The sequence below is a fragment of the Sceloporus undulatus genome, chromosome 1 (assembly GCF_019175285.1).
Source record: "Sceloporus undulatus isolate JIND9_A2432 ecotype Alabama chromosome 1, SceUnd_v1.1, whole genome shotgun sequence".
Classification (NCBI taxonomy): Eukaryota; Metazoa; Chordata; class Lepidosauria; order Squamata; family Phrynosomatidae; genus Sceloporus; species Sceloporus undulatus.
The window spans coordinates 192721984-192743112 of NC_056522.1; the positions used below are offsets into that span (position 1 = coordinate 192721984).

General features: G+C 38.7%; 2 protein-coding genes across 6 annotated transcripts in view; one reads left to right on the top strand and one right to left on the bottom strand.

Moving 5' to 3' along the window:
- LOC121919574 (coiled-coil domain-containing protein 150-like) overlaps positions 1-21129 on the bottom strand; it is a 475343-nt gene that overhangs the window by 271078 nt on the left and 183136 nt on the right. The gene's annotated exons all lie outside the window — the stretch shown is intronic.
- Positions 1-21129, top strand: part of PGAP1 (post-GPI attachment to proteins inositol deacylase 1) — a 59989-nt gene that overhangs the window by 7733 nt on the left and 31127 nt on the right. For 2 of the 3 annotated variants that reach the window (XM_042446289.1, XM_042446288.1), the window contains exons 2-9: positions 6110-6263; positions 8022-8197; positions 9386-9557; positions 15968-16128; positions 16959-17011; positions 17133-17199; positions 17417-17522; positions 20545-20600. In XM_042446289.1, the coding sequence (XP_042302223.1) occupies positions 6206-6263; positions 8022-8197; positions 9386-9557; positions 15968-16128; positions 16959-17011; positions 17133-17199; positions 17417-17522; positions 20545-20600 (849 nt within the window). In that variant the 5' untranslated portion in view covers positions 6110-6205. Of the gene's footprint in view, positions 1-6109; positions 6264-8021; positions 8198-9385; positions 9558-15967; positions 16129-16958; positions 17012-17132; positions 17200-17416; positions 17523-20544; positions 20601-21129 lie in introns of those variants that run through there. The other variant, XM_042446290.1, reaches the window with a different exon arrangement.

Sequence of the window (21129 nt, forward strand, 5' to 3'; positions counted from 1 at the left end):
TGCAGATGTAATTCAGAGTTAGAGAACACTGTCTTTCTTTCTAAAAAATTTCATGCAGCTTAATTAAGTTGCTATAATGCAATTTCCCTCGTAAGCATTCTTGCGTGCAGAAACCTGAAGACCAGTTTTGTTGCTTCAGTTTCATTTGATTTTGAGATGCACTCTTTATATTCGTGTGTAATGTTTCTGCAATTCATATACTTACTGATGAAATGGACTCCTGAAAGCTTATGCCAGAATACATTTTAAGGCATCACTGTATTCTTTAAACAGAAGTGTGGAAATGAAGCATGTACCATATACTTCAGATCTTGTGTGTATGTTAGGGATTTCAGTTGTATGAGCCTCTAATTGTTACTGACTTGCCACCTCCCAGTATCCTCCATTTATTTTGCATGCTGCCTCTCACCCAGAAGGGATCCAAGGCAGCTCATGGGTAAAAACATTACAATAAAAACATAACACATTTACAATCTAACAACTGTATAAAACCACTTAAAAATATACGAAAACTAAAAGGCTTGACCAACCCCCCCCCCCCAAAAAAAGCCACCTTAGCATGACTATACTGTATATTAATATGCTTAAATAACCAGCCGTCAGTGTCTAAATTCTTTTAAAGTGTGGCATGGGCAGCGTTTTACACATATTACATGATTATATATAAAGTGAACTTGCATGATAGCAATTTCCATGTCATCACCAGGCTTGGCTGCACCTGAAGGATGAGATGCCCATGTCAGTATTAGAGCCATGCAGCGAACTTGACCACCTCCCAAACTGAAGTGGGCTGATTTTGACCAGCCCATATTGGGTCCAGTGCCCCTGTCCCCTGGCATTTTTCTTACATGGTGCTTCTTCACAACACTGTCTGACTTGCTTTTCCTGCAGCTTGCTATGGTTAACTGTACTTTGCATTACCAAACTGATCAAAATAGCTCTGAACCAAGCCTAAAATTTCTTCATACACACACATGGGAGTGGGGAGGATGGGATTTTATGCTTGTGGCTTCAAAACTTAACCTTTTGAAGCTCTCTTTTCCTTAGCATTTCTTAATCCATGGATTCAAACATTCACAGTGTGAAAATATTAAAAAAATATATAAATATATAAATTCCTAAAAGCAATTATTGACTTGGGCATTTTTGTAAGGGACATCATTTTACTAGGCCACTGTATTTAATGGGACTTGAGAATCCACGGATTTTAGTATCCATGAACCAAACACCAGCGGATACCAGGGACCCACTATTAGACATTAAGACAAAAAAGAAAGGCAACATATGCTTGATTCATAGAAGCATTAGATAACCTGCTTAAATAATGTCCACTGAAATTAAATGGTATTTGATGCTCATCAGAAAGCAAACAGCAAAGGGGACACACACACACGTGTGTGTGTGTGTGTGTGTGTGTGAAAGTTGCAACTAAGAAGACCATGTTGCTGATGCTGGTCCATTGTACAATTGTGTTGCTAAGGTCGTGGAAGATGGACTAGCAAAGTAATTTCCTGGGTAGGTTCATGTGGGGAAAGTGTTATTTTTTCCACAGAGTTAACAATTACATAAGTGTTTTAGCCACCAGGAGTTATATCTGGCATGGCTTCTATGGCTCAGGATGGGATTGGAAGGTCACTGCAGGTTATCTAATCCAGAGGTGGGCAGATGGTAGAATGCAGTCTTGTTGAGGGACCCCTGGCCAGTTCTGAGGATTCTTACAAAGAAATCACTGGAGTAGATCTAAACCAAGACTCTTAACCAAGAGAGCATATTCATGATCCCATAACACTGATTAGGAATGGCTTGACAGTGGAGATCTTGAGAGTTCCTCCTCCATTTAAAACACAGTAGAAGGCCATTATACTGATTTTAAAAAAAGGTAAAACCACAGTGAGATTGATGTCTCTGCATGCCTAGTCTAATGCCTAGTCTAATGACTCTTATTTTCTTTGTTGTTGTTGTTTCCCTTTTCATTTCCTCCTTCTTTTGACAATAAAGGCTACATCAGAGAAATGCCAGTGTTAGCTAAAATAAAAACATAACTTTAATTTTAAAAAATTAGGTAAAATGACATTTTGGAACACTGATGTACAATAATTCCCACATGAAAGACCAACCAACATTTTCTAAAACAAATGTGATCTATGCTGCCCTTCAGGGATTTTATTTGCTATTAGGGAGACACTTGTATGAATATGTAAATATGTGTCAACATTTCAAATCTGAATACATGACCAAGCAAAATGATTGTGTTTGGAGCACTACCAGTATTTTTTTTAAATTCAGTATACTCTTTTATTTATTGAGTACTGTATTGTGTTAGTTGGCCTGGAGAGATCAGTCAAAAGGCCTAAGAGCTCCTGAGAGGATTTAAAGTGTAAATAAGGTCTCCTCCCATTATTGGAATACTTGAACATTTGTTTGCCAGAGATATCTTTTAGTTAGGGATGCACAGTGTATATGTTTTAATACTGGGGTAGATATTAAGGTTCTTTGTCATAGTTGTTAATTTTTATTAGGAATTCTAATTATAATTACTTGCTATAATTAATGCAGAATGTCTTTCTTAAATGCCTTCAACAGCCTAAGACCCCTAAAATTGTTGGACTTCTCCCCACACAACCAGTTGTGCCTCAATTTTGCCATCATTTTAGGCTTCTTTCAGCATACCTAGATCTTCTAAAAAGCAGTGGAAGATGATGAGGTTTAGGACATTTTCATTTGCGTCACTTTGCTTCTGGAGCGCCCTCTCCCAAGAAGAGCAGGCTTCCTGAACTATTTACTGTTCAACATCAAACAAAGTCCTTTTATACTCCCAGAGTTCTTATATATAATTTCAGCTGCAAATCAAGGGTGGGTAACATCCACTGAAGGAGACATGCTGGACCCACTGGGGATTGCTGCTTAAATCCGCTGCCACTGCATTTTGGGATCTAATGATACCCTCCTCCATACATTTTCAATTTAAACCAGATTGGGAATGGGCAGTATATTACTGGATTTTGGCTGAATCGTATTTCGGGAATGCAGTGGAACTTAAAACCCCCCAGGATTCACACCTTTATTTAAAGAGAAAGTACAGGGAGAGTGTGCAAGCAGGGGTGGCACTGATACTAAAAATGGAAGTATTATCGCCTACCCTTGTTATAATACTGTACATGTAGCTCGCCTAGACAGACACATTGTGTTTCTCTGATAATTTCTACTTTTTTTAGTTGATTCTTTTTAGTTTATGTACTGCTTAAAAGCATTTCTGCAAAGATTGCACGACACACATTTAAGATTAAATGCACTAAGTAAATAAAACATTGCTATTTTGGTAGTTTCCACCTGCTCAGTTTGGGATAGAAATCTTTAAGTTTCACAGTACCCCCCAGTTTTCTTCTCTGCTGTTTCCATGCTTGATTTCAAATGTGTTATTTATGAATATAAAAAAAGGGGAAATGCTTCAAAGGTTAACTGGGCTGTTACCCAACCTTATAATTCCCTGTAAGCAGTGTTAGTTGATGAACTTAAGATGGGATTAGTCTAAGTATTAAATCAGTTTTCAGACTTGAGTTCCCACTTTTACCTCTTTAAAATAAGACCTTTCCTTGTTTGGATTGGTACTTTTTCTTGTTAAAATTTTTCTGTAGACCATCTCTGTGACTAGTCTTCATGTACCAACAAATTTGAACAAAGTGATATTTGAACATCTAAATATACTTGGCCAGGGCAGAATGAATGCTGGATAAATTTAAGAATTAAATATCAGACTGTATATACCCACTCACTTAGGAACATCCTTCTGTATATGCCATCAAAAAATGCAAAAGCATAGTACTTCAATTTCTTTTGTCTATTTTACATAGATTCTTTGGATGAGAAATAAGCAAATGTTTTTCCAGCGTAACATCTTTTCCTTCCCTTGGTACAGTATTTATCCTTAAGTAAAGTGAAACATAAAAGGCCTATTCCCCATGCTTTCTCATATCTCTTGGCACTGAATGAGGAGTCAAAGGAGTCAGACTTTTTAACTTCCCATTCTCTTCTCACTCTCTGAGCTATAATCAGTTACCTTGTTCTACTATCTTGCTACAACAGCAATCCATAATATCACTATCATTTGCATTCTCATGTTACTCATGTTTAAACTTGTCATATTCTTCAATATACTTTTGTTTGTGTTGCATGCCTTCAAGTAGTTTCTGACTTATGGCGCCCCTCAGGCAAAGCTATCATGGGGTTTTCTTGGCAAGATTTGTTCAGAGGAGGTTTGCCATTGCTTCCCCTGAGGCTGAGAGCATGTGTCTTGCCCAAGGTTACCCAGTGGAATTCATCACCTAGCTGGGAATTGAATCTTTTAGCCTGTTTAAATTGCTCTTACTGTTTTAAATTATTGTAAACTTCATTTGGTAGCTTACATGTGCTACTATATTTCATTTTGTTGCACACCGTCCAGAGATTTTTGGATGTAAAAAAATAAATATTCACTGCACAGTGGTGTAATGAAGAGCCTCCATATTCACATCACTTTTCATTCCAGCTATTCAGAATTGCTGGCAAACTAATTAAGGGATGATATAAATAGAGGACTTTACGTCATCTTTTAAGCACCAAGTTTTGTATGTCCAGAACTGGTATATGCTGTTAGAGGAGCATGGCATGTTGGCTTAATTCTAGAGTAGGAACCCAGCAACAAACAAAATGTTGGTACTACAGCTCCCAGCATTTCTTACTATTTGCCATGCTGGCTGGGACTGGTGGCATTTGGAGTCAAACAACATTGGTAGGACACAGGACTCCCACCCCTAGTTTAGCAGATTTGTGAAATGTGGGGGGGGGAACCTTTTCTCATGTTCTTTTGCTTGTAGGGTCTATGTTGTACAACTGCCACAGTAGTGATTTTTCAGTTTTATGGTTAGTCACAAAATTTCAACTATGTTTATATTATTTAGTGGCAGATATAGTATTTTAAGTTAGGAATAAATTTGCAGAATATCACTGAATGTTTCTTTAGAACTTGATGAATATATCTTATAGTCTTTAGTTGTTGGTGGTGCTTATGATTCCTTGAAACTAAGGATTTTGGAGACATTGTTCTGGAAACACAAATAAAATGGTTAGTCTGAATGTAAAAGCAAATACTTTTCAGACTAGCTAGTGGGATCTGCTATGTTTGTATTAATTTATTTAATTTGAAATCACCCATGAATTAGAGCCCAAACATATTCACTGCACGTTCTGAGAATCCCTACCCTGTCCATCTTTCGGATTTGGCAGACCACACACACACACCCTTGCCCCACAAATCTCTTCCAGAAGCAAGCACTTTTCCTGTTAACTAAAATAACTTCTCTTCAGTATAAATTTTTTAGTTCTCATGATGCTGTTTTCTCTGTCTAGGTGAGAATTGTGTAGCCCTTTAGCTGTTGCTTGACTGCAGTGCCTAGCATTCATCACCTTTGAATACACTAGCATGGGCTGCTCGAAGCTGCTATAGGGTCACACAATTCCCTCCCTTGATGTCCTTCACTGCTTTTCACTTGATAGTCTAATAATTTATTCTATTTTTCTCTCATCCATGTTATTCCTCAGTCCAGCTCTTCAGCTGCTCCACACACCAGTAAACAAATTCTTTTTCTGTTGCCTTGGTACCCTACTCCTTTCCTGCTTCGGCCTCCTGTGACTCTTAAGATAGATGAACTCACACAATATGGATTTTTAAAAAATGTCTGATTGTGTCATACTGAAGGGAGAGCTATTCCTCTCCTTTCCAGTTCCAGTGGCAAAAGGCTGCTATTACTGGTTGATAAGTAAGAGCTTTCCTCTTTTATGTACTTTCACAGACAGTTCTCAGCAGAGATCTTGCAAGATTGTACACCATTGGCATGTTTTATTTTTATTGATTTGATCATTTGTATGTACAGCGCTGTGTACATTTACAGCATTTTAGAAATAAACTATAATAATAATAGTAGTAATACTGTACTAATAATAAGTGAAAGTTGTCCTTGTCTGTGCCACTTCACCTCTAGCTGTGGTTTTTGAACGTAAGATGTACATCATAACAAAAAAAAAAAAAAAAGACTACCTTTTAAAAATTACACCTAAACTGTCTTTGTTACAGAAAATAAGGCTACCTAAGAAAGTATCAAAACGTTACCCAGCCTACGAGCTTTATCTCTATGGTGAAGGAATTTATGCAGAAGAAAATAGAAAACTGATGTTAACTGGGATTCCTGTCCTTTTTCTTCCTGGCAATGCTGGGAGTTACAAACAAGGTAAGATATAGCTTATGTAATACCAATATGGGTATTATAGTGTTTTATAAATCAGGGAGGATTTTGATTTTTTTAAGCTACTTAAAGAAGTGTTGGTGGGGTTGTGCATATTCTTCTTCGTATTTGGTCCACATTTAATTGTGTGGCTACTAATATTCTGTGTAGATGTTTTCACACCATAAGTTGTACAGTCTGTCTCAGTGGTTTGCAACTGTAGATCCTCCATTTGTTTTGGACCTCAGATCCCAGGAGTCCCAGCCAACATGGTCATTCGTCAGGAATTATGGGAGCTGAAGTCCAAAACATCTGGAGAACCAAAGATTGTGAGGCTGAGGAGAAAATACAGAATAGCATTTTTAAAAAATCCTCCTAGGTCATTCCTCATAAATGTGTGGCTTGAGTCAAGGGTACATGTGTAGACATGTAGGATTTCCTTCTTTCTTACTGTGTATGTATGTCTTAAACCATGTAAGCCAATGACACGCTATTTTACCAACATATTAACTTGTAGATTTCTAGATGGATATGAATATCAATCTTCGCACACAGGCTTCAAAGAGATTTGTTGAAATTACTACATGTGGAAATTTGAATAGGTTGAGACTCCCTTATCCTGAATTGTAAAATACAAAATATTTCAAAATCCAAAACTTTTTTCATGGCTGGCTGACATAGTGACACCTTTGCTTGTTGATGGTTCAATGTACACAAACTGTTTCATGCACAAAATTATTTTAAATATATTGTATAAAATTAATTTAAGGCTATGTGTATAAGATGTGTATGAAACTTACTGGTAAATAATTTTAGTGTTTAGAATTGGGTTCCACCTCCATGACATATTATATGTATGCGCAATGGGCCCTTGGTATCCACTGGGCTTTGGTTCCAAGGCACTCTGTGGATACCAAAATCCATGAATGTTCATAAATACAATGGCATAGTAAAATGGTCCCTGATATAAAGTGGCAAAAACTAGGTTTGCTTTTTGGAATTTATACATTTTTTGAATATTTTCAAGTTGTGGATGCTTGAATCCATGCATAAAGAATTTGTGGATATGGAGGGCCAATTGTATATCCAAATGCAGGTATTCCAAAATCCAGAAAAATCTGAAATCCAAAACACTTCTGGTCCCAAGCATTCCAGATAAGGGGGACTTGACCTGTAAATACATTTAGAACAAAATTCCATCTGAATTGTTCTGTCCTGTCCCAGTGCAATTTAGAGAAACAAAGCTGGATTTCAGTATGCTAAATATGGAATATTTTCTTAGACTAGTCTTGTAGAATCAAGGGAATGTGTCTTGTAAACATTTATTTCACAACATTCTATTTTATTTATTTTATTTATTTATTTAAATACCTTACTTGTGGGGCCAAAAGACTTTGGATAAAAATGTTAATTTATAAAACATGATGTTTGAGATACTTCATATGAAACCAAGAACAGTCTGCAGGCGTACACCTTTTCTACACTTTATCTTGCTTGGCATTCAAGTTGTAAATGCCATCTCTTTTCAAATACATTCTTGTAAAAATAGCTGTCTGAAATAATAGATATTGCACATTGGGCATTGATTTTTGTAGCCTGGAGTTTTGGGGAACCAAACTATAGTGCCCTTTGTGCTACATCTGTTTTAATGATGCACTTGTGAATTTTTTTTCCTCCCAAGATCAAATTCTAGGGATTTGCCCTAATATCAGTCTCAGGAATTTTAACCACTTACTATTAATAATTGGTTGTTTTTTCCCCTAGCACGCTCCCTTGGGTCAATAGCTCTCAGAAAGGCAGAAGATATTGACTACAAGTATCATTTTGATGTCTTTAGTGTCAACTTCAATGAGGAACTTGTTGCACTCTATGGTGGAAGTCTACAAAGGCAGACCAGATTTGTGCATGAGTGTATCAAAGTAATTCTAAAGTTATATAAGGTATAGAGATGAACAGTATATACTTGTTTTTATTTATTTAAATCATCTACTGTGTCTTATGGGATACAGAGAAAAATGCTGTTGCTTTTGTATTTTACAGGGTTGCTTTGTCTTTAAAGAATTGGCCATTCCCAGTAAAAATAACATTTATTTTATTTTTTATTTATTTTATTTATAGACCGCTATTCCGCTTTGATCATAGCGGTGTACAAGTAAAAAATTTTCATCAATATATTTTTAAAATAAATAATTGATATTAATTTTAAAAGAAGAATGTTGTCTTCCAGGCGAGGCCTGACATATCTTTACTACTCTGAACATACATGTTCCTACTGATTTTGGAAACTATTCAGAGTTGGGTCCAATTCATTTTTAATTGGGAGACCATCAGGGGAGACTGATATTGTCCATATAGAACTAGGAAAGAATCCTCTCTGACATTCAAGAGAGCTGCAAACAATCAGAATTTACAATAGATGGAGCAGAGTTTTTTGGTTTCGTATAAAGCAAGGTCCTGTGTTTCTAAACACACCTACATCTTTTCGTATAGGGTTTGTAAAGGTACTGTGCTGGTTGCCCACAATATCACAGAAACAGCCTGGGTAGCTGGAATCAAAGTTTTGTTGCAGATCCCACATATCTTTTCTATTAGCTTTCTGGCTGATGTGTATTTTGAATTCCAAACACTGTCTACTCTTTCCCTCTGAGAATTTTGAGCTCCCAGAATTAACTTTTAATCAGCACAGGAAATTTGCTAATTTTCTTGATTTTCACCTGAAGACACATACGGTAGTATCCAGCATTGATCTTCCACTGGCAGAACAGTGAAATCTGGCAAAAATGGGAGGGAGTAATCTCATCCTCCTGGCTATAGTCTTCCCATGCTTTCTAAAGCTGATTTAGGTGGCATAGAGAGTTACAGGCAGTAGCCAGAGAGGCTGCATCATGCCAGAATTACAGTACTAATCTGTTGTTGGATTTATACTCTTAACTTGATTTCAGTGGAATTTCCATGTGATTGGATTTGATACTTCCAATTGGATGTAATTGGACACTTGGATTGCAGCCTTCTTACATTCTAATAGCATAAATGTTTTTGTGAGCCACTACAGAATCCAAATAGAGAAAAATCTGTTTTCATAGATTCTCATCAGGTGTTTAACATTAATTTTTGTTCATTTCTTGAAGGACCGTGAGTTTGCTCCACGCAGTGTTGCAATACTGGGGCATTCCATGGGTGGACTTGTTGCAAGAGCACTATTTACTCTTAAAAATTTTAAGGCAGAACTCCTCAACATCCTTGTTACTCAAGCCACACCCCATGTTGCACCTGTAATGCCACTGGATCAGTATCTTACTGGTAAGTTCTTTGGAGCTATAGTTCTGTGTTTCCCTTTCTTTTTTTCCAAAGTGCTTTTGAGTTAGTTCCTGGTTAAGCTTACGCTATAGAAACCATGTTCATTTTAACCTCTTTCATGGGAGGCTAGACCAGGCCCCTTCCTTCTATCCTTTTCCCAGAATGCAAAGACATTTTTATTCATGCAGGTTTTTAATGTATAATCATGTCAGGGAGGCTTTTATATGGAGTGTGTGTTTTAGTTGTGTTGTTAACTTGTATGCTTATGTAATTTTATACTGTTTTTAGCTAGCTTATTTTAATTGTTTTTTAAATTTTTATTGTAAAATTTTAAAATGGTTTTATTTGTGAGTCACCTACAGCCCCTTTCTGGGAGAAAGGTGGCATAGAAATGAAATTAACAACAACAACCTACATTCTTCCTTGTCTTAAAATCTAAAATACAGATAGCAAAACAACAAAACGGATACAGATAGCAGAACAAGAGGATTGTTCTAATTCTCTTTAGTGTCAGCTCAGGTAATAATGTCTGGTGCCACCCCTAGAAAATGTTCATCTTGAACACTGGCAACCCACTATGGGGTGCATTTTCCATAATAGCATGGAAGTCACCAAAATGTTGCTCCATGCCTTGGTTTGTTTGGTCATAGTCCAGAGGTGATACTGTGAAGGGAATTTAGTTTTTCATAAATATCATGATGGGATTGAGGAAAAAAGGAAATATTAGCTACCAGTACTTATAGTCTACTGAAGGTTGCCTGGGTCAAAGCCAGACCCTTGTATAGTAACTGACCTGTAATGCCTAAATGGAAGCCAGTTCAGACCATGCAGCCATTGGTATAAAATGCTTTTAGAACTCAGCCCTTATAGGTAGTGAGATGTTGACTTTGTGCCAGTCATGGAATATACAGCAGTCTTGTGTGATATACTCAGACTTTATGAAGGTATAAGTAATGACTGCAGTTTCGTACTCTTACTAATCATAAACATTCCCATAAATAGTAAGTGGTTAAATAGTAAGTGGTTAAATTTGTCCTTCCAGACACTGTCATCCAGGCAGACACAAACACTTAATGCTTCATTAACAGACATTTCTCTTCTCTTTGGCTAGCAGAGTACGTTACCTGTCAATACCTCTGATTTCTCTAGACTTGATGTCTCTTGATTCACTTCCATCTAGTTTGTGTCTGGCCTCTGCATTAGAATCTAAAATGTAGGAGTGGAAGAAGGGGAAGTAATGCAGCACAGAGAAAATGAGTGCCATCTCACTCCAGATTTTTCTTTGTTTTCATATAGTACTTTCTCAGGCCCCATTCAGACTGGCATCAAAAATCTGGAAGGAACTGGGCTGATTCGGATGCCCCTCCCTCGAATCTCTCCGTTAGCAAGTGCCCACTACAAAAAGAGGGGCATTTTAAATTGAATGCATTCTGTGCCTGCTGCCAAAGGTGCCTGCTGTCAATCAAGTGATCGTCATGGGGATGTTTTTGCAGGGGCATCAGAGGTGTCCTCCCCCCTCCTTTTTTTTTAAAGAGCCATGCACAAAATGCCCCAAAGTGTCAATTTTTTTAAAACCTCTTTTTTGTGTGTTGCGTGTATATGTGGGCATTTGGGTCAGGTCTGCCCCTGTCCCCATTTTCTATCCCATGCAAGCTAATGCATCCCCCACTCCTTGCCCCCCAGAATGCCTCTTACACATGAAATAATTATAATGATGATGATGATGATAATAATAATAAATTCCTCACCTCAGAAATGCCAGAAAAGGATGCAATTGTCATGCATTCTTTTTCCCCCCTTTTTTTTGCTTTTAAAAGCAATTCAGGGCTGCCTTTGAATTCAGTAGCAAAAGCATGTATCATTTTGTCTAATTGACAAGAGCAAAAAATGTAACATTCGCATTGTAGGATTGTAACATTTGCATTCGCAACATTTCCCCTTTGCTTGAAGCGAGCAGAGAAAAGGGAAAGTGCACAAGCTGCTAGCCCTGCTCTACCTATCTATAAATCTGCCTCAAGAAAAAAAAATCATGCGCATATTTGGTCAAAAATAATTTTTTAAAAATTTGAAAGGGGGGTGCCTGATGTGAGCTCCATTGGTGCCCTGCCTTTGACATGACCTGACCTGACCCTTTTCCTCCTGCTAGAGGAGCTTTGCCATTGCCTTCCACAGAGGCTGAGAGAGTGTGACCTGTCAGTTCAAACTAAAGTAGATCCATGGAATGAATTGGGAATAAAATGGAAATGCAGCGCAGGCATTCCTGTAGCATCCTCATATAACACTAATAATAATAATACAGTGGTGCCTCGGGATACGAAATGATCGGGTTACGAAATTTCCGGGATACGAAAAAGTTGGATTGGCAAAAACTGTTTCGGGTTACGAAATATTTTTCAGGTTACGAAATTCATTTCGGCGCGAAATTCAAATGCTGCAAAGTGCAGCTATAGGCTTTCCAGTGCTAACGGAAAAGTGTTTCGGGTTACGAAATTTTCGGGTTACGAAAGGAATGGCGGAACGAATTAATTTCGTAACCCGAGGCACCACTGTAATCCAGGAGCAAGAGGAAGTGAAAGTAGAACAAGCAGCTTGATTTCCCTACATGCCCCAGAGTAGCCCCACAACCCAATTCCCCCTGGAAATCCTCCTCCTCCTCCTTCCTCCAGACCCTCTCCTTCCTCGGGGATGCCCATTGACCCTTTCCCCCAGCTCCTTCATCCTCCTCCTCCGTTTTAGGATCCCCTCCATGGCTCCCTTCCTCCCACGGCCCCTTTCTCCTCCTCCTCCTCCTCTTCCATCACTTTCTCCGCCCCCCACCTCTCTCTGACAGCCCTCTGCAGCCTAAAAGTCACCCCTGATTTCCCCCTTTCTCCTGTCACCCTTTGCATCCAGATTCCCCTTTTTTCGACTCTTTCCTCCTCCTCCCCCCTCCCTTCTGATGATGGGAGGGAATGCTCTGACCTCTGCCTGCCCCCTGCCCCTAATCCCTCCCTAATTTGCCCCGATCATGATCGAGGGCAAGTTCAAATTTTGCGCAACCCGAGTCTTTTGGGAAAAGACGGATTTTAGCCCGAATCTGGATACCTCGGTGTATGGGGCATTTCCTTGTGCAAGCCCCGACATGGATTGTGACGGATTCGGATCCAATATGAACTTCACGTGCAAGAATCGCTTTCAAACCCAGTTTTTTCTGTAGTCTGAATGGCCCCTCAGTTTCTTCATATGATAGGAAGGACATAATGGGCTTCTGAGGGACCACTTAAACAAGGTTGTGAGAAAAGGAGTAATTGATAAACCACCTTGCTAAGAATGAGTGAAACAGCATGTTCTGCGAGGAACTCTTCTATCACTTGATATCGAAATCTCCTTAAAAAATCAATAGTTTTTCTTGTTGGTCACAGATAATCAGCTAGGACCATATGCAGTTTTAGTATTACACACCCAGAGTTAAGTGTCATGCTTGTTTGTTTTCTGGAAATAGCTTTTGGAAACTTTTTTTAAATGGGAGCAGAAAGCCCCCCCCCAAGCCCTCAGAATGAGTTCCAGCTAAAAATATAAGCAAAACTTTCTGACTGCAAACCAGATTGTCAGTGGGGTTGAGAATTCCAGTAGCTGAGTGTCCCATAAGCTTGCAAGTGTTTGTTAATAGCTGCTAAGCTGATTCTGAGGATCAGTGGCAAAAGGTGACATTAGGTCCTTAGTGAAGAGAGATGGTTATTTTAATCTGCCTAGATATGTGCGTGCTTCAGCTACTGTATTCTCCTGCTGCTTGGGCTGTATTTTGACAGAACTGGGACACTAAGGAAATAATGCTCAGTTTCATGAATGTCAATTATAATAAAAATGACTTGTAGCTTTCTAAACTCAGACTTTGACTAATGGAAGTATTTTTTACATACCTTGGGCACTATGCCAACTGAAAGTTTACTCAGGTCCCCTCCCACAAAATCCAATTACATCTATAAATGATTTTTCTAAACTAAAAAAATAAGTAAAACCATCACCAAATTGACTAACATCATGCAAACTATTTCTTAAGGTTCTTCCTTGTGCCCTAATGAACAGAAACATTACAGTATCAAGCATGAATCACTCTTTAATGTAAATTAACTATAACACGAGTGTTATGTTACTCAAAAGTAATGGCGAGGTCTGTAAAGAGCGAGTCTGCAAGCATGGTTGCTTTGGTAATGGTGAACTTAATTCTAGGAAACTGAATTGGAAAGTAGTACCCTAGAATGTAACAGCAGTGGCATTTCTGATCTTTTTTTTTTAAAGTCGCTGGCATTGTCTATGTTGAGCAGGTGAGCTAGGCTGCCACCATTTCTGTTGCTGTATTCTGTCATCCGTGACTGATGGAGAGGGCATTGGTTGTACCACTGTTAAAATCTCTTTGTGACCTTTCTGTCTCATTTGCTGTCCTTTGCTGCTGTTCTCTCTTGCACCCTGACTAAAACAGCCCTTCTCCCCTTCCAATTCCCAGCACTTTCCCTGGATTTGTGCATGCCACTGCAAACCAATAATGACCTCTGTGGTTGACCTTTGTTTTTCCTCTCCAATTATCTCCTCCCTCACCATCAAAGGGAAGATAAATAATAAATTACGTTCCAGTATTTTGTTCTTGCATACAGCAAAATCTATTGAGCATTTACATTTTCAGAATATGTGTCGTGACGTATCAGTTACACTATATTAACAATCTGATTCTAAATATATTTGATTGGAATTCCTGTTGGTTTCAACTGGACTGCCTTTAGGGCTGCTGCCTTAATTTGGTTTGTGTGGGCTAATTCACATTTGTTTTTTCTGGTTTAGCACATGGTGGGAATCAGTCTTGTCTCTGCATGTTTAGAAAAAGTTATTGCATAAGGTGGGTAACACATGGCTCTCATCTATGGTCAGATTGCTATCCAGTGTAGGTTTACTAAGGAGCAAAACAAACTGCCCTGAAGGAGCAGCTTGCCGCCGCCTGTTTGAGTGCTGGATTGGGGCTGCAGCCCCAATCTGGCATTTTTCCAGGCCAAAAGGAAGCAGCAAAATGCCACTTATTTTTGACCTGGAAAAAGGGTGCCTTTGCCCCAGCAGCAGCACTTTTCCATGCTCTTTTGGGCGTGCAGTGTGTGAACACCATGCCAAAGGAATGCTCTAATGCCCCCATACATCATCCAAACACGCCTCCATGCCACCCCCAAACTGGCGCTTACTGCCATTCTGTACAGTCCCTAAATGGGAAACAACTTGAAGGCACATGACAGCAGATTAATTTAGTGTATGGGCCTGATTACTAGTGAGAGAGGTATACTTGCACTTCTGACATTTTTTTTTCCTTTCCAAGTATGCAGACATGAGGGTGATTCTCATGCGTGCTTTTATTTCTTTTGAACTCATTTTGTTTTCATTTCTGTAACAATAATAATAATAAAATTTTATTTCTATCCCACTTTTCTGCGATGATCAAAGCAGCATACAGATAAAATTCCAATACAAAGTTACAGGCAAACAATAAAACAATTCATATTAAAAACTATTACACAGCCAGCTGAGGGGAAAGTCCAAAATATTGCAAAAGTCATTACCAGTAGAGGGAAAGGGCATAATATCACAAGGCTTGGTGAAAGGAAAAGGTCTTAAGGTTCTTTTTGAAAAGATCCAGAGAGGTGGTGGAATGGAGCTCATCGGGAAGGTTGTTACACATTTTTGGGGCCAAGATGGAAAAGGCCCTTTGTGAGGTCGCCGTATATTGCGCAGTTGGGACCTTCAGCAGATTCTTCCTGGCTGACCTGAGTGTGCGGGGCGGATTATATGGGGAGAGGCGGTCCTCCAAGTACCCTGGGCTCAAGCCATTTAGGGCTTTATAGGTAATTACCAACACCTTGTATTGGGCCCGGAAGCAAATAGGCAGCCATTGGAGATCTTTCAAGATAGGTGTTATGTGGTCTGCCCTGGAACATCCAGCGATGTTGATTGGAGAGCCATTGTGATGTAGTGGATTATTGGACTACAACTCTGCGATCAGGGTTTGATTCACTGCTCAGCCATAGAAATCCGATGAGTGATCTTGGACGAGTCACACCCTCTCAGCCCTAGAAAACCCAGTGATAGGGTTGCTTTAGGGTCCCCATAAGTCAGAAATGACTTGAAGGCACACAGCAACAAAAAACTTTTGCCTGATGAATAGAATTTTCTAAATATGTTAAGTTGATATTTCACTTCTTCTACCATACCTAAAGAATATTTGATTGGCTTATTAGACTCAGAACAATATTTTCGTCTCTTTCTCCTTTTAAAGTTAGTTGGAAAGAACAATAGTTTTTGCTTCAACAATGGATATAAAAACCTAAGTTGCTGAACGTATTTATATGTTTAAATAAGGTTTGGTTATATTAATTATTAAAACTGTGTTCTTCTCTCAGATTTTTACACATCTGTAAACCATAAATGGATTCAGAAGGCTAAAGAAAGAAGAAATCTTACAACTCTTTCTGTAGCAGGAGGATTTCGGGATTATCAAGTTCGTTCAGGCTTGGCTTTTCTGCCCAGATCAAGACATCAATACAATGCCTTATCTGTTGTGGTAAAACAAGCTCCTTTTCTTTAAATTTGTTTTTCAATATTAAGAATCTTGTACATTATAATGCATTCTTCTTTAAAAAAAACTTGAGTGAGGTAACCCTTAACATCTGTTATAACTTGAATTATTGAAGTTAAATAAACTGCGAGCTCAGTCACAGTGGAGACAGTGACATTTGCTACCAAATATATGCTGGGATCCTTTAATCCCACCTAAAATTAGAAGCATTGGGTATTCTCTTTGTGCTAGTGTGTAAATGGTTTTCCTCCAAAATGTCTTCTAAAAAGCTGTTCAAAGGCTGGCTGGTTTGTGTCAAACATTTTACTGACTGTGTCTTAAGTTCTTGGGTTTGCCAAAAGTTTTCTGGCACTGTTTTCCTTTGTTTCATCCTTTGTATTCTTTGTTACATACCCCTAAGTTTTACTTAGGACTTATCCACAAGTCATATCAAAATCTCAAAACCTGTCCTCGACTTATACATGAGGTTGACTTATACTTGAGTATATATGGTAAACTTGCTCTTGAATTCCGCAGTTGGCTTTAAGTTGGTGATTTATTGGCTTTCAGCCATACATTTTCTTTATGAAGACTGTTAAGTTTCAAGTACAGTCCATCCTCTATCTTGGCTGACTTGCCATCTGCGGACGGCAAGTTCCTGTTTTTGTTAATGGCGGCGCATACACACACTGCTCCACCATTAAGAAAAACAGAACTTGAGCATGCGTGTATTTTGGTATCCGCAGCGGGAATGGATCCCCAGCGGATACAGAGGTCCGACTGTAATGTTACGGTTTATAAGAAAATTAAAAGAATAAAAATTGTTTCTTTAACAGAGTTCATCAGTTCCTCGAGTATGGGTATCAACAGACCATCTTTCAATAGTCTGGTGAGCATCTAAAAGCATGTTAAGTATCAGAAGTGGTATTTTGTCACTCTGCAACTTCCCTTTCATTTTTATTTAATCTAGATTTTAAACATATAATCCTTTCCCTTATGATTTCTTATAGGTGTAAAGAATTGATCTTGGCTACTGTCAGAACCTTTTTTGACCTTATTGATGAAAATACTAAACAGGTTTGTGCTTTTTGAGATTCCAACATTTTGTCTGGAAAAAGCACTTATACTTTGAGGAATTTTGAATTACTGTACTCTAAGTGGTGAATATATCAGTGTTATTGATGTTTGTTGTAATCCATATTCGGTTAGAGATTAACTTTTAGTAAAAATATGGTCAATAGAGCTAGCTGTCATTTGTCATCAGAACATAAACTTTTTGTATGTTACTTTGTAGATAACAGAAGATCCACAAAAAAGAATGCTGGTCTTGAAGCACCACTTTCTGAAGCATCCAGCAAAATTCTTCGAAGAAAGGCCTGAATTAATTACTGAACTAACAGGTTTAAATATTTTACTGATTGACCGATGTCAATATTAATATTGAAATCTGTGTGAACTCAGTGTGCTCTATGATTTCATTTTATTAAATGTTGAATTAGCTACTCTATTACAGTAAGGGAAATGAATACTTATGTGTTGTTATGCTATTTCCTATTTGTTTGGACTATGGCCTTTGACAAAATGCTTACCCTATATACTCAACTAGAAGTTGAAAAATTTATGCCCCAAAATTCACCCTAAAATCCAGTGTTGACTTACATACGGGTCAATACAGTAATACTGCTTAGAAGGGTCCTTTAAAAAGCAGCCTGATGTCCTACTCTCCCTGCCTGGCAGTGATTTCTGAAAGAGCTGCGGAGGCAGGTGTGTGTGTATGTGTCTATGCATATGTGTACACATGCATGCGCGTGTGTATGTGAAAGAGATGGTTCCCTCCTCAATATGATGTTAAAACTTTCTCTCCCCCTCCTCTAGATCTCTCTGACTACCAAACACCCCATTTCCTTCCTTCCTTCTGAATCTGATGTTAAAACCTCCTCGTCCTCTAAGTTTTACCATCAATTTATCCACGGGTCATCTCAAAATCTATGATTTTGGCCCTAAAACCTTCTTTTGACTTATAAGCAAGGATGACTTTTACACAGTTATATACGATAGTCTGAGGGGCTTGCCTCTATTCCAGCTGCTCCTTGCAGACAAATATAGACATTAAGGCAGAGAGATATCCCAAATTCATATAGGCCTCTACCATAGAAGCCACCAGAGGTTCCCAAATCTAGCATTTCCCATTGCATTACTATACTTAAAACTAAATTTTCTGGTATTGTAAAGTAGCACACAAATTATATAAATTCCCTAGGTAAACTCATCAGTTCTTTTGGTTTCTCCTATCATCTGTACGCTGACGACACTCAGCTGTATCTCTCCACCCCTGACCTTTCGACGGGGCTTGAACAGCAAGTTTCTTCTTGTCTGACTGCCATCTCTCAGTGGATGCGGCTTCGGCACTTGAAGCTCAACATGTCTAAGACTGAGCTTCTTGTCTTTCCACCTAAACCCACCCTTCACTATTCCTTTTCTGTTTCTGTCAACAACACTTCTATTAAACCGGTTCATCAAGCCCACAGTCTTGGCTTCATTTTTGACTCTTCTCTGTTATTTATTCCCCAGATTCAGACCACCGCCAAGGCCTGTAGATTCTTTCTCCACAACATTGCCAAGATCCGTCCATTCCTCTCAATCTCTACTGCCAAGACTCTGGTCCATGCCCTAGTGGTTTCGCGACTAGATTATTGTAACCTCCTTCTAACTGGGCTTCCTCTTTCACACCTCCATCCTTTAATCTCTGTTCAGTATTCAGTTGCCCATATTGTCACATCCGCTCGCCACTTTGACCATGTTTCACCTCTTTTATCCTCCCTTCATTGGGTCCCCTTCCCCTTCCGCATCCGGTACAAGCTTTTATTATTGACTTTCAAAGCCCTCCATGGATTGGCCCCTCCTTACTTATCTGACCTTCTTTCTCCTTACATTCCTACTCGCACCCTCCGCTCTTGTAGTTAAGGTCTCCTGTCACAGTGTAGGACTACCACTGCCCCCTCCCGAATTCGTCCCTCCTCGCTTGCTGCCCCTTACTCCTGGAACCTTCTTCCCCCACATGCACACCTCATCACTTCTCTACCCAGTTTCAAAACTGAATTAAAGGCTATATTGTTTAGAGAAGCATTCCCAGAGGTGAGCCCCTCTCTGACCCAGGAAGCCTCCTTTTAACCATCCATTAAGAAGCCAAGCCCTTCCTCCAGTCCATCTGCCTTGGTCCAGGCCTCGGAGGTGGAGAAGAACTGCTGGACCTGATCCCATTCCCCACCACCACTCCCTTCTCCTTTTGTTTCGTGTCTTCTTAGATTGTAAGCCTGAGGGCAGGGAACCGTCTAACTAAAAGATTGTATGTACAGCGCTGTGTAAATTTACAGCACTTTATAAATAAAGGTTAATAATAAATAATAATAATAATAAATGCTGAAAACTGAGGTTTTGAAATGATTTTCAGAAAATTATTATTATTATTATTATTATTATTATTATTATTATTATTATTATTATTATTACTGTATTTATACCTTGCTCTTCAGCCAGAGCTCTTAGAGCAGTTTGCAGATAGTTAATTAGACATTTTGTATTCTCTTGTATCCTCCTAGAATCAAATAATGAATAGTATGACTGTAAACACAATTTGTACTATTTGCATCCATATTGCACAGTGGCCCTAAGTATCTGCAAGTTTGATATACACAGATTTGAGCCACGTGGATTGAAATGAAGAAACTTTTTTTTTTACCTGCAATGTCCAGGCCAAAAAAGCAGCCCCAAAGGACTAGAGCAGGCTGAGACAAGACCTGGGCAAGCCGATACCTCCCTCCTCCATGGAAGTCAATCCCACCACAAAGCTACAGTCAGAACTTCAGTCTCTTCCTCACGCTCACGTTCAATCCACAAAACCACTACCAAAATTTAAACTCCTGTCTCTCTTTGTTTGCCACTTTCTCACAAGGAAGCCTCTGACAGAATGTAAAACCCTTTCCTGCCATACGCTTCCTTGCCCCACTCCTTCTGCTGTCTCTTCCTGAGATGTATTAGTGGCAAAGGAGATTAAAATCTGGCAGAGACTTTGTGAATGGATGGCTGCCAAGATGGGAAATGTATTCAAGAAAGGGTTTACATTCTGGCAGAGCCTCTGTGCTGGGAAAATAGCAAACAGTGCAGAAAGAATGCTTTCCCGGTGCCCGGACCTTGTTGCTCAGGTAATTTTAAATGTTAAATACTGACTTGAGCATCCACAAATTTTGGTGTCTGTGCAAGAAGATTCTGGAACCAAATCCCTGCAGATACTGAGGAGCCACTGCACAAACACATTTGTGTGTGTAGTATTTTTAGTTAGAAAACAAATAATTACAGCACTGTAAGCAGGGATGTTTGTTAAATTTATTCCTGAATGAGAAATTAAATTCTTTTTTCCTCCAGGGTCGTTAAGATGGATCCAGATAAAATCTTCAAAATGGTCTTATACAGGACATAATGTAAGTAATGTAAGTTTGTTGTGCTGTATTTTAGGTGATCACTTCAATATTTTTCTACCTAATTTCAGATATTCTTTATTAGCCCTGCCTGTTTCTGAAAGTTCAACCTGGAACGTTTTGTATGCAAAACAATTTTTTAAAAATTTGTTTTTTTAAAATATAAATAAGAAAAAGAAAGGAGAGAAAATACATGCTACATGATTTGAGGGTAGACATACTCCTTAATGTAAACTTATAGCATATATATCTAGAAAAATATTTACTTCGAGATAGTGTCTGTAAAATAGACATTCATCTTTGATTAAAGTAATAAACTCTTCTGATCAGTAAACAGTGAAAGATTAGTATTGTCTCTCTATTCTTGGGCTGTTTAACATGGTGCTGCAATAAGAGTGTGCATGGCGAAGTCATTTTACTTCCAAATCCCAGAAATATAGCTTAAAAGTACATACATGCAGGCAAGGAACACATGTGTTCTACATCTAAGCTACAGCCCCTTCCCAAATAAAGATTCCAGAAATGGGAGTGA